At 39.8% G+C, this 13,668-nt stretch overlaps 1 protein-coding gene across 3 annotated transcripts in view; it reads right to left on the reverse strand.

Annotated features, from left to right (window-relative positions):
- EPRS1 (glutamyl-prolyl-tRNA synthetase 1) overlaps positions 1-13,416 on the reverse strand; it is a 40,184-nt gene extending 26,768 nt beyond the window's left edge. For 2 of the 3 annotated variants that reach the window (XM_080341978.1, XM_080341976.1), the window contains exons 1-6: positions 13,357-13,416; positions 10,684-10,768; positions 4,912-5,011; positions 2,902-3,058; positions 1,585-1,724; positions 826-920 (exon numbers count right to left, since the gene is read on the reverse strand). In XM_080341978.1, coding sequence (XP_080198104.1) covers positions 826-920; positions 1,585-1,724; positions 2,902-3,058; positions 4,912-5,011; positions 10,684-10,768; positions 13,357-13,402 — 623 coding nt within the window. In that variant the 5' untranslated portion in view covers positions 13,403-13,416. Of the gene's footprint in view, positions 1-825; positions 921-1,584; positions 1,725-2,901; positions 3,059-4,911; positions 5,012-10,683; positions 10,769-11,281; positions 11,362-13,356 lie in introns of all 3 variants that reach the window. The other variant, XM_080341977.1, reaches the window with a different exon arrangement.
- Positions 13,417-13,668: the final 252 nt, after the last annotated feature.

The following is a 13,668-nucleotide window of genomic DNA, read 5'->3' on the forward strand; positions in this document are numbered from 1 at the left end:
AATGTGTCTCTAAAGAATAGTGTTTTAAGTAAAACACCAGAATTAAGGCACTAAGAGCTAATAATGTGAGAAAAATATGTGTTATACACATACATGTACATAATACATAACTCATGATATGTAAACAACAGTTTATACTGGACTAACAGATTAAGAACACTACTACAGAAGTCATATGATGCTGAACAGCCAGTTTTATGAAGAAATGCAATCATGGAAATTTTACAGCTCATCAGGCAATTCTAAAAAGAAATGGACAATTGAAAGCTGGCTGAAAATTGTATTTACAAAACTGGCTCATCACATCTTCACTCTATGGTCTTTAAGGAGTTCGTGTTTTGGGACTATACACAGTCTGGACTCTGGGGCCAAAGGCCTCCATCATGCATCTGGTGTCAAGCTTCCTGAAGTGAACCTAACCTATATACCTTTCCTTTCTCAAACCTAAGCTTCCTTGAGAAGAGTCAAGAGTCCTTTCACGCAACTCATCAAGACCGTATCTACACATCATAGCTCCTGTCAATGCACACCCCTCCATTATCCATGCAAATGTCGTCCCTTCTGCATCTCCTCATCCTCCAGTGAGCAGCACTGTGTCACCTGCTGGCAGCTAACCTCCCTATTCCAAGTTCAGGGAACACTGCAACGAGCTGTAGACAAGAAGGAAACATAAAACCATAATGCAGGTGTGGACAAAGCTTTAAATACTCATCTGCCTTAAAAGTCTTGTCTGATGAGCTGATTAACACCTTCATCAAAGCACACGTTGGGTTTTTTTGAAAGAAAAAGTACAAATAGAACCTTATCAAAGCATTTGTTTCTTACCCACTTGCTTCAGGAGGAAATCTTACAATGACCTTTCCCATCTCTGCACCAGGAAGCTCAACAAACTTCCCAACATCTGCTTTCTTTTCTGTTGCCTTAAAAATTAACAGACATAATTACAGACTACATTAGCTGTAAATCAGATACGAAACTCTAGATAATAGCTTCTGCACCAAGGTCTTCTTACAATCCAGACAACAAAAAGCTGCTGCGTTGGACCACAGATTCATCTCTTCACAACTTTCACGTTATTTCTAGTACATCGAAACAAGTTTAATTCTGGAGTTTCAAGTTATATTGTCTTCAAATTTGATCTAGGACTGAAAAGTTGCACCAAGTTGTTTAATTTATTCCATAGAATAAAACAGTTGCTAGACAAGTTTTTATATCTTAGTGTTCTTAACCTGAATGCGAGCAACAAGTTCAATCAACTGAAGACTGAAATCTTTGCAGGTCTATTAGGATCTCAAAATCCTCTTAGAAAAAGCAAACAATATACCTAAAGAGCAGTGCTGATTAAGAGGGGCCATTTTCACATGATTACATTTAAGTATGGGACAACACCACTCATCCACTCATGCCTTTTTAAACATGAAAGTGACAGCTTTATCTTTAAACAAGAGTTTTCAAAAACGGAATTTACTATATAACTGATTCCATTTAATTTAATTCCTTTTAATTCTCTAACTTAAAAAAAAATTTTATACTGTATTCACACAAACAAAACTACTCTCTCCAGAGGATCTGAGCATATCTTACCATTTTAACCTTTGGTGTACCAGAAGCCCACTTGGATCCCACTGACTGAAAAGCAGGCTGTACCTCAAGAAAGCCAAACCATCGCTTTGCATGGACAGGAGCTTTGTTTTGCTGCAATTGCTCTTGCCATATGTTATTATCTGTTAGAAAACAAATAATTTTTCAAGCTATTAGATTATAAAAATGAAATTATTAGCAACAGCAATTTTTAGGACAAAAACAAATTACGATTTAAAAAAATCTACTTATGCTCTCTTCTGAAAAGGCATTTAGTCATGGGGATATAAGTCCTTCTAAAGCAAATTAAATATAAAGACTCCCTCCAAACCCACAACATACCGCATTCTTTCTTGGAGTCACGAAAAGAGAATGTGGGGTGGGACTGAAGAACATATATTTTTCTTTTTATCATCCACTTCATAATTAATACCAACTTTTCTTTTTTTCAAGACAGAAACATAGGATATCCCTCTAGTGTGTCTACATTTGATGTTTTCTAAGCTTCACCAGAAGTGAAGCATGTATCAGTACTGCGCTTTATTTTGGAGGGGCTGTAATCCCAGAGTCCAATTCTCAAGGCTCACAGCTTCACTAAAAATATTCTGATGAGGAAAGGAGGGGAAAAAAAAAAATCCAAGTAGTACAGTCCCTTTGGGTTTCTCAGAAGAGCACCAACTTTGAAAAAATATCAGAACAGGTTAGCTAGTAATCTTGAATATGCAGTTTACTTTCAAGAGGAATTCGGTTATGTTGAATGATAGACTGACAGCTATCAATTTTAGAGATACATCTAAGAGAATATAAAAACAAAACCCATAGAAACAGATCATCAAAGCTTCGTTTAACCTCTGAAGGGTATTTCACACGGTAACATACACCTCTTTTAATAATTCAAACTAAATACCAAAGAAATTTACTAAGATAATGTCATGGAAAGGTCTGTGTATGTAATTTTATGCTGTATTACAAAATAATTTAAATATTGAATCCAAAATTTTGAGCCACAGAAAATTTTCATATTTAGGCAGTAGGTAACAAAAAGACACTCGTACAGTTAACACATAAGTAGTTAAAAAAAATTCCACCTATAATTACAGCCTATAAATTTCCAAATATAACAACCATTTAAGAAAAATAAGAGTTTCTTAAGCTATACTATTCCCATCACTAGCAATGCACAGGTCAAAGCAGTATGCACAATAGTATATAGTCTGGCATACATTTAAGAGTTGCTACTAGCAACCACAAAAAAGAAATTTGAGGACTCCTGGTATACACAGATTTCAAGCCAATGAAAGCAAGAACATACACTGATACCTTTTAGCACAGCCCAGACACACAAGTCTGCGAGACTCAGTGAGTTTCCAACCAAGTACGTCCTCAAAGACAGACAGTGATTGAGCTCTTGGATCGCTGAAAGAAACTGGCTGGTGGTAGATAACTTTGTAGCACTGAACTCCAGCCAATGGTCAATCTAGTTTCAAGGGATATAAGATAGTCAAAGTTAATAAGCAGAAAGAAGCTTGTTAAAAAATGAAGCAATATACAATGCATTTAATAGCTGAACAGAAAATATTAGCTGGAATATTAGCATTAAATATATTGGAGAATAAATAATAATTTATACTTAAATAACTTTAAAAATAAAATATACTGAAACCCAGAACTATACTAAATGATTAAAATTAATTTCTTCCTTCAGGATGCATTCTAACTGCTGGAAATACCAACTTACTGAAGGTATTTCCATTGGTAAAAAAATAATCAGTAGTTCTTAGGTACTTATTTATCACATATAGTACATAATAATTGTCATTGTCCTTTAACTATTTAGATTTTGGTGGCTTTTGTGACCTATTTGATCTTCCCGGAACTGCTACTGAGTATACCATTTTCCCCTCAGTCGCTATCTTCTCTGCCTCATCTCCTTTTAGATTTAAAGAAATCAAATCCCTCCCCCACCTCATTTCCCTCCCCCTTCTGCAAAAGTCTTATCCCATGAAAGGAAATACATCTCAGTACATAAACAAACACCAAGACAAAACAAAACAAATCACTCCCTTGGTTAATAGTGTAGCCCTGTCTACAAGTGGAATCCCTCAACTGTGTAAGAGACTGTCTCTTCTAGTCCTCTGTTCCTATTTCATGTGCAAGTGTTCTGTAAACTGCAGCAGGAATCCTTCCAATATTCAAGCCAACGTGGCAGGCACAGATGTAATTACATCACCACAGAATTCAGTTCAGCCATTTGCAGATATGCTCCTAAATATTTGCACCACAAATGCAGCTGTCACTGCACTTCTCAAAGTACAATGCTATTTTCGAAAGATGCAGAAGTGGAAAGAAGTATTTTATCAGAAATGTCAGTCTTGAAAGTGTGCTTGCAGAGGTCTGGGGGCTTAACTTAAACCCAAGGTTTTTAGTCAGAAAGCTTAAGTAGTCATAAGATAACCTACAACGTTTTAAATGCCTTACATGCAATATACTAAGACAACACTTTCCTTGAGACCAGCTGTAAGGGCTGAAGAGAGATTACTACTAGTTTCAAGTAGTTGAAGAAAAGACCTGACTTTCAGTCCCTCCCCCAATTTCAGAGGAAATATATTTCAATTTATCTGTTAGTTCCAGCTACCAACTTAAAATTCAGCATATGATTCTTCTGAGATGGACTCAGGAAGAATTCCCTCTCATTTCACATCATATCCACAGTTCCTAGTAACTTTTTGTAAGATGTGTAAGCAAGGAAGACCAAAGAAGTTCCCTCTCTGGCACAAAAACTGTGGTGCCCTCATGGTACCATTAGGGAAGCGTTAGAGAATACAGGATTTTGCAGGAGGGAACAGTCCATCTATGTGTCAATGCCTCACCACATCTCACTAAATGAATCAGGGTCAGGGTTTTGTCCATCATTACAGCAAAAACTAATTCAGCATTTGGATGCCATACAGTGCTTGTGGTGTTATACTGAAGTGTTACAAGGTAGCAACTGATGGAAACAGAGCTGAGGAAAGTGAAGATATGACCTTCCTCCAACCTGAATTGTGTTATATTAGTGAACCATCAGGTTAGGAGTTGCTGTTGCAGGGGTAGGAAAAGGCAACACTTCCAATGCTCAGATTTATGACACTTCTTTAGAAAAAGAAGCAAGCTTAAGAAAACAAAACCCTCTCAGCATCCCACATAGTTGGAATCTCAGTCTAACACTAAAATGCAGAACAACAGACACAAGTTCCTAAACCCAAATAAACATTAAAAAAAAAACAGTCCAAAACAAAGGAGAAAATATGAGAAAAAGGAAAAAAAAAAAAAGTAATGATTCCTTCTCACCTCAGTGTGTTCCAACAGATTCGAACCATACAATCCTGCAGAACCAGCAACTCTAGCAAGATAGCGAGCTATTGAATTCACATCGGTAAATGAAACATGCCTTAAAAAAGAAAGAGGCATAATAAAGGTATGTTAAATTACTACCTCCAGTTCAATTTTAATTGTACACACATAGCTGAAACATTTGTAAAGCAAACATAAAATACTTTCTGGGTGAACCAACAGGTACCAGGTCACCAGAATTAAAAAAAAAAATAAAAAATTTCTAGCAAAATAATATAGCAGTCCTTGCTTTTGTATCACCAGATGGAACAAGAAGCTTCTAAACACGAAACAACTTTGTTTAGCTAGACAGAAGTTAATCAAACTCTGATTATTCTTACAAAGAATAAAACTCTCTCTCCATATCTGACAGAATGCATAAGTATAACTTCAGCTACATATTTTCCAGAATATAAGGAGCTAAATCAACATTTGTTTTCTCTTATTTTCATATAAGAAGGATGACTTTGAAGAGAATCTAGAGGAATCAAGAGGTCTCAGTGATGGTTTTAAGGGCACCAGAGAAGAAAAACCTGTTCATTTGTTACTCAGTTTTACTCAATTCACATTTCACATAGCCTTGTTGAACAGGCTGCCTGTACTTCTGTTTTTCATCCAGTCTTCTCCAGATAAAAGCCTAATTTGATTTTGTTTTTCCCATTCTGCTGTTAAAAATCCTCAATAGATCTGGAGGGAAAAGGCTCTCCAAAGAGCATACTTATTTCTGTGTTTTGATTTCCCTTTTTCACCTTACATACAGTATTACAAAAAGCTGCATATTGTCAGAAATCTAGCTTCAAATTAATCTAATATGAACACTTCCATTAATATTTACTAAAGAGTTTTGGAAGAAAGATGCATCACAACCCTCAATTCTCTAGATAATACTCATCTTCACAGTCCCACATAGCTGTAGATTATAAATTAGAGCTCAAATTGCTTCTAAACAAATATTGAGATCAACAAAAAGTTCCCGTAAGTGTTGTGTTCCACTCAGTTTAATGGATTGAATGCTACACTTCAATTTGTCCAAATGAGGTTCCATTATTGTTCTGTCCCGTCACTGTTCTGTATTTCCTGTTACACCTACTATGTCCTTTATAAAATTAAAAGATTTTTGATAGACCTCAAAAAGTCTTGCAAAAATGAATGAAAGTTCTAGAAAAGGTACAGGAGACTTCTCGATATATTAATAATTATATGAGTCCCATTTTTAGTACAAATAGATCAGCCAGTCTCATTAGCTTAACTGCACTAAACTTAAGCAACACACTTCATTTGAATTTTTTTTTTGCTTCTAGGATCAGGTATAAAGAAGATCCTTCAATTATGACTCAGAACAAAAGTCACAATGGGAAGGTTATCATACACAAAGTACGATTTCTCACTGCTACCAGATTTTAATGTATTTTTTTCAAACTGAGAAGAACAAAACATTTCTAAACTATTTGCATCTACAAAAAGTCGGTGAAAAGTGTTGTTATTGTTTTCACTAGTTCACACTAAAACAAATACCATTGATTACTCAAGCAAAACTGAATAAGTGTATGAAATGTGACAATGTTACTCTGAGTGCTTACCTGTGCTTTAAAAGTTGTTTATTTTCTTTGAAGAAAAAAAAAAGATCTACCTAAACACAGTGCTAATTGGCCTCTTTTCTTTGAAAAAGTAACAAAACATCAAGGCCGCCTTTTGCAACTAGTGTCTGCTAACTCCAGGAGTAAGGAAGAATAACCATGGACAATGTAATGTTATAGGCAAATAGTATTTGTCTCTCAGAAGTGACACGAAACACCACACAATTAAATACCACAGGAAATAATCAAGAAGCAGAAGACAAGATAGTAGAAGGAAAAAAACAAAACAAACCCAAAACAAAACAACCCACACAAAACAAAACAGAGAGAATCTCCAATTTTAATAAATCAGTATGTGAATTAATTTGCAAAAAGCATTGCAGAATGTTTCTGTGCAAAGCTTAGATACGTCTGCCTAAGAATAATACTACTCTGAGGTATGCATGTGCTCATAACACAAAACAGAAAAGCTGTACTGCAGTTTGTTATCTGAGAAGATGCAGATATACTAAAACATTCCATAATGCATCAGCATTTAGCTGAGTCGTTTGCTTAGGAGCTATTACCACATGAAGTTTTGAAGCTAAGGCTTCAAAAGCAACCTGTAAAAAAAAATCTCAAACTAGGGATAAACTTTTCAGCTAACTACCTAACAGCAAAGTTTCAGCTACTCAGCTAAAAAGTTTGTCACCAGATTTTAACTGCACATTCAAAATATAACCCAGAAAAATAGCAAACAAAATGTTCCCTCTAATTCAAGTCTAGTCATTAGAACTAATGGTTTCCAGAAAAAAAAGAAATCATCAAAGTCTGAAATATCCCAAGCAAATTTCAAGTCATGCTAAAATAATACAGCTTCAGCAGAAACGATGCCATGAAATCCATTTACCAAAAGCATTAGTTGGAATATGAGTTCAGCTGATGCTTCTCAAGTTACAGATACACTTTTAACAGACTTAAAATAGAGAATCAATTTTTTAAATGATTGTACAACCGAGCAAGAGAAAATGAATGCAATATTGATGTTTGGAATAACTTCTTAAACATAATCCAATGCCAGGTACAAGAGGACACCAACACAAAAAAACTTCCATTTGATGGAGCCATGATTCTAGATATTATCCATACATAGCCGAAGCCCAGAAGAAGAGCTTTTGCTTTACATTTCTGATAACTTCCAGTGCAGCTAAAATGAGTCACTTTGCAATGCAGTGGCAAGAAGGCAAGGTAATATGAAATTATTTAATAAAATAAAATATTATTTCAAAGCCAAGAATCGCCAAATCACCAGTGGTTGGGGTTGGAAGGGACCTCTGAAGATCATCCAGTCCAAACCACCTGCAAAGGAGGTTCACCTAGAGTAGATTGAACTGAAATGTGTCCAGGCAGGTCTTGAATGTCTCCAGAGAAGAAGGAGACTCCACAACTTCTCTGGGCAGCCTGTTCCAGTGCTCTGGCACCTCCAAAGTAGATAAGTTTCTCCTCATATTCAGACAGAACTTCCTATGCTTCACTCTGTGCCCACTGCTCCTTATCCTATTGTTGAGCACCTCTGAAGAGAGTCTGGTCCCATCCTCTTGACACCCACCCTTGAGATATTTATAAGCACTGATAAGATCCCTTCTCAGTCTTCTCTTCTCCAGGCTAAACAGATCCAGCTCCAGCAACCTTTCCTCGTATAAAGGATGACCCGGTCCCCTGACCAGTTTTGTAGCTCTCCACTGGACTTCCTCCAATAGTTCCTTGTCTTTCTTGAACTGGGGAGCCCAGAACTGGACGCAGTACTGCAGATGCGGCCTCACCACGGCAGGGCAGAGCAGAGAGGCAGGAGAACCTCTCTCAATCTGCTGGCCACTGTTTACCTAATGCAGCCCAGGATACAATCGGCCTTCTTGGCCACAAGGGCACAGTGCTGGCTCATGGTTAACTTGTTGTTCACCAGGACTACCAGGTCCTTCTCTGCAGTGCTGCTTTCCAGCAAGTCAACTCCCAGTCTGTACTGGTGCCTGGGCTTATTCATCCCCAGGTGCAGGACCCTACACTTGCCTTTATTGAACTTAATTAGGTTGCTCTTCACTCAACTCTCCACGCTGCCCTGATCTCGCTGAATGGCAGCACAGGCTTTTGGTGCATCAGCCACTCGTCACAGTTTTGTAACATCAGCAAACTTGCTGAGGGTGCACTCAAGTCTCTTCACCCAGGTCACTGATGAACAGGTTGAACAAGACTGGACCCAGGACTGACCCTCAGGGAACACCACTGGCTACAGACCTCCAACAAGACTGTGCACCACTGATCAAAACCCTCTGAGCTTTGCCATCCAGCCACTTCTCAATCCATCTCACTGTCCACTCATCCAACCCACACTTCCTGAGCTTGCCTATGAGGGTGTTATGGGAGACAGTGTCAAGGTAGACATCATCCACTGCTCCCTCCTCATCTACCCAGCCAGTCACGCCATCAGACTGGGTATCAGATTGGTCAAGAATGATTCCCCCTTGATGAATGTGATTTGTATTATTTCAAATCGTCCCCACTTGTTACAGGAGTGTATGTGTGCCTATATACCTTTTGGTATGTACATACACACACGTGCTGCCTAAACTGAGAAAAGAAAATGAAACCAAAAACTGACTAAGACTACTTAAGGGGAAAACTCATCCAACTAAAAAATATCCAATTAACTCTGTTATATATGCTGTATCCCACGTGTGCATAACACACACTGAAGATTATTTGTACTGTACCAATTAAGTCCAAATACAATCTGCCACATTTGTCTTACTTCAATTCAAAAATTATGAATTCAATGCCATGAGTAGACGTAGCAAAAGACAATATGTAAAATCAGACATTACACTAAGGGAAGAACTCATAGCTGAGTTCAAGTCTAACATTTTACACAAAGAGCAGTATCTGCAACCAGTACAACAATCGTTATGACTGAAGACTGTGAATCATCCTGTGCTTTGAATTTTTTGCAGAAATATGTACATAGTGAGAAGCTCTGTCCTTGAGATTAGAAGACAATGGAAAAGCTCAGTCAGTGTTAATTTATGGGGATCAAGTCAGAAACTCTGCAACACAACATAAAAATACTTTTTTTTTTTTTCTTATAACCATGCTATAGACATGCAGGAATATCAATTTATGATGCATCAATGGCTTTAACAGCATCTTCTATGGAAATAGCTTAAAAATTGCAAGTTTTTCAGAAAATCCATGAACAGTAGACTTTTTCTCTGTTCTTTCAAAACTATTACTATTCAAAACCAACACTAAATAATCACTAATTCCAAGCTCATCATAGTGTTCATAGATTGTAAGTTAGGACTGCAATGTTTATGGGTCAAAATATGCTCCTTACTGTAGATACTAGACATCAGAGATTTCCACTAATGTCAGTGGCACTTAAGCTATCAGGATATCTCCTCTTGATATATTCAGGTATCTTACCTGACATGGAATCTAAAATGAGAATGTAGCTTCCCCAAACTAACAGCATTAGTTCTGCATTTCTGATATGCATATGATCCTACTCAGATCATAAAAAACAACATCAAAATATTTATTCTAATATTTATTCTAATAGCAAAGTATTTTTAGAAGGACAGTCAACAGACTTACAAAGATTTCCAAGATTCTTTCTATAGGATGCAGACACATACACTGGATAGCATGCCATAGTTAATTAGCACTTTTCTGAGATAACAATCAAATCTTCACTTAAATGCAGCAGTGAGCCCACAATAATGCCATTAAAAATCTTTAAAATTCATTCCACTACAATTCATCCCACAAGTCCAAGGAATCATCTATGCCAATTTTGCCTAATAGAAAATGGCCTTGCTTTTGATAATCCATGTCACCTCAAAAAGGCAAATACCTAAACAATGAAGTGACTGGTACAGCATAAGCAATTAGACCTAAGTGCATGCAAATAAGAATACTAGAGCTCTTTCCATAAAGATCAAGTTTAGGATATATTGTAAATGTTTTGTTTGTGCTACAAAGAGACATCAGCAATGCAGTGATGAATAAAATTGCAATCTTCTCTTCCTCCTACCTGAAAAGGTTACTGTCAATGTTACAATCATGTGATTTTTTAAAACTGCTGACCCAAAGCTAGAAGGAGAGATGCAAAGTCACTTACTCGGACACACGGAGGATGGTTTCTGTGCCTTCTTCCACTGAAATTTCAACATCATTCTTCACATGCTCCACTGTCAGTAGAGCACCTTAAAAACAAAACAAAACAAAACAAAACAGGAGAAAAAGACACTGAACTTTCTTCCAGGACAAATATCTTTCGTAGCAGCAGCAAAAAAAAGTTGCATTTCTTAAGAAATAGGACCAGGTGACAGAACTGGCTCCTTCAAGCAAGATTGCCCAGAGAAGAAATCAATGTTCAGTCTCATATACAAGAGGCTTCTTATTCTTGGCAATCCTTACAGCTTCAAATTGATCATGTCCAGCATACAGCAACCTGCAGTGAGCTCAACAAGCGTCAGCAGCCATACATTTTGCTTCCTAAGAGTACTGCACAAATTAGTACTCTCCCCCAATATATACAGAGAACATAATCAAATTGCTTTTGATTACTGAACAGTATAGTAACATACTCCATCCCATCCCTGACATATACAAAGGAGATCAATTACTGCATATATCAGTACTTTCTGAACACGGATGAGACTATTTTTAACGTGCTTTAATGTTTATGAAAAGATTAGCAATTCAAAACAAAGAACCTCTATCCATGTAAAAGTGCAGGAAGCTTATACAGGGTTTTCAGACTATGTAGTTCACCAGTGACAGTAAAGGACAGCCTCTGGAAATAAAAGAAATATTGAAGTTTTTAGGCTACATTATCAACTGCAAGACAGTTCTGCCCTTATTCAAAGTGGCTTGATGCAAACCTGCTCCGATCTCGATGCTCTATAGCATGACACAGTAGCTCAAATAAAGCATTGAGCTAACTTGGCTGTATTTCTGGATTGGCTCTGGTCCAGATTCAGCCTGCTGAGCATAAGTAGAGGAGTTTGGGTTCTTTTGCTTTGCTCAGAAGCACATACAAAGACACCAAGCTTTTGCACAGGCAAATACTACTTAAATGAAACTAGCCAAAGGACTATACTTTAGGTCTTGAAAGACATCTAACCTGTTACAGTCTTCATAGTGTGCTGTGCACTTAATCTTCCCTAGAACAATGCACAGACTCCCCAAGGCAGATAATGTTGTAAGCTATTAATACACTGGCCTAAATACAAAGCACTGGAGCTAGGAATTCCCTAGCTCTCACCTCTGCTCAGCTGAAAACCCTTCTTGTGGCATTAAGCTTTTATCAACAGTAAGCCAATGTTCTTCTCATCCCTCAGTTATCCATCTGTGAAAGTCAGAATGGCACTGCTTATGCAATATGTTTGTAAGACATGGAAACACTTTAATAACATGCAAGGAAATGCTTTGAAAATTACAAGTATTACGCACACCAAGCTATGTAATTAATACTAATGACATTAAAAGCTACTACACTTTTCCCAGCACACAGCCATGATGAATAGTGCAAAGTAGGTATGAGTAGGCTGAGTGTGCTTGTCTTCTTGATATAAATGTTTACCAAAGTGTTTTGTCTGTAATATGTACTATTTCTGACACAATTATGCAATGTCCTGAACTAAATCTCTTGTACCACTTGCCAGGCTGTGTCAAGAGAATACTCCAAAGCCCCTAAACCCATGTTAATCACAGCTCATATTGCATCATGTCTTTTCTAGCAAATCAGTATAATCAAGTATCACGAGAAATGTCATTTAAAACTTATATGCTATTATACCTTAAATCAGTAGTCATGCAAGTTGTAGTCAACTCTGAAATGCATTTGGGCATAACAGCATGAAAAAGAAACGAATACACTAAGACAAAGAAGAGGAAGAGAATGTATTTTGAATAGTTGTAACAAAATGAAGAAACAGTATGGAATACATAAAAAAGGCTGTTTCCAGATGGCAGAAAGCATAATGAAAGACGTCCTGATATTTTTAAAGGTAAAATAACATCACAGGACAGTGAGCAACAGAGAAAGCAGGATTTTGCTGCGCAACTTCGAACTAGTTCCCCAGACAATCCGAATTTTAGGAGCATCTTAGAACCGACAACAAAAGAGATCAGCAACCGGGCAGAGGTCGCCAACAAGCAACCTGAATCAGGGCTGCCTTGAAAACTTAGCCTCACCGTGCTAAGTCACCCGAGGGGGGTCTACCTATGACTCAGTTTCTCTGGCGTGGATGCCGCTCACCGCCGACAGCTGTCACCGCTGCCCCAACAGCCACACGAACAGCAACCCCACGGCGGCGGGACCAGCGCTGCCCGACCCTGCAGCCCGGGCCCGAGCAGGCGCGGCGGAGCGGCCGCTGTGGAGCCCGACACGCGGCCGGGCTCGTGGGCCGGCACCTCCTCAGCACCTCAGGTGCCGGCGGGACCCCGCGGGGGCGTGTCCCTGGCGGCGACACGGGCCCCTCAGCGCCGGCCTGCCCGCCGGGACCGGCCCCGCCGTGCCCCTCAGCGAGCGAGGCACCCCGGGGACCCGCCGGCCGCCTCGGCCGCCCGTGCCCGGGCCGCGGCGGGCACACGGCCCCAGCCCGCAGCAGCGCCGAAGGGCGGGCGGACACGGGCCTCCCCTCACCGTCCCCGCACGCGAGGGCATGATGCAACACGGCGGCCACGCGCCCCGCGCGCGGCCCGGCGGGTGGCGAGGGGACAGCGTCTCCCTGGGGCCGCCCGGGGAGGAGGGCGGGGGAAAAAGCAAAGACCGGCCCGCACTTACCGAGCGGGGGGCTCCCCACGTTAAAGCTGAAGCTCAACGCCGCCATCCCCACCGCCGGAACCAAAGGAGAGGGCGGGGCGCCCAGCGCCGCCAGCTCGGCAAGGGCCGGCTCGCAGGCCCCGCCCGCCGGCGTGGGGCGGTGCCGCGTCCTGTACTTCCGGTGGGAAAGGGTCGGGGCGCTGCGGGAGGCGGCGGGCGGGTTGCTGGGGTCTGTTGCTGCTGGTTGGGTTCCGTAGGGGTTTCCGCGGCCGGGTTGGGGCCGCCGCTTTTCGGTCACAGTCTGAAGTCCGCCAGGAGGAGGCGGTGAGGCCG

This window comes from Nesoenas mayeri (assembly GCF_963082525.1).
Source record: "Nesoenas mayeri genome assembly, chromosome: 3".
NCBI classification, from domain to species: domain Eukaryota; kingdom Metazoa; phylum Chordata; class Aves; order Columbiformes; family Columbidae; genus Nesoenas; species Nesoenas mayeri.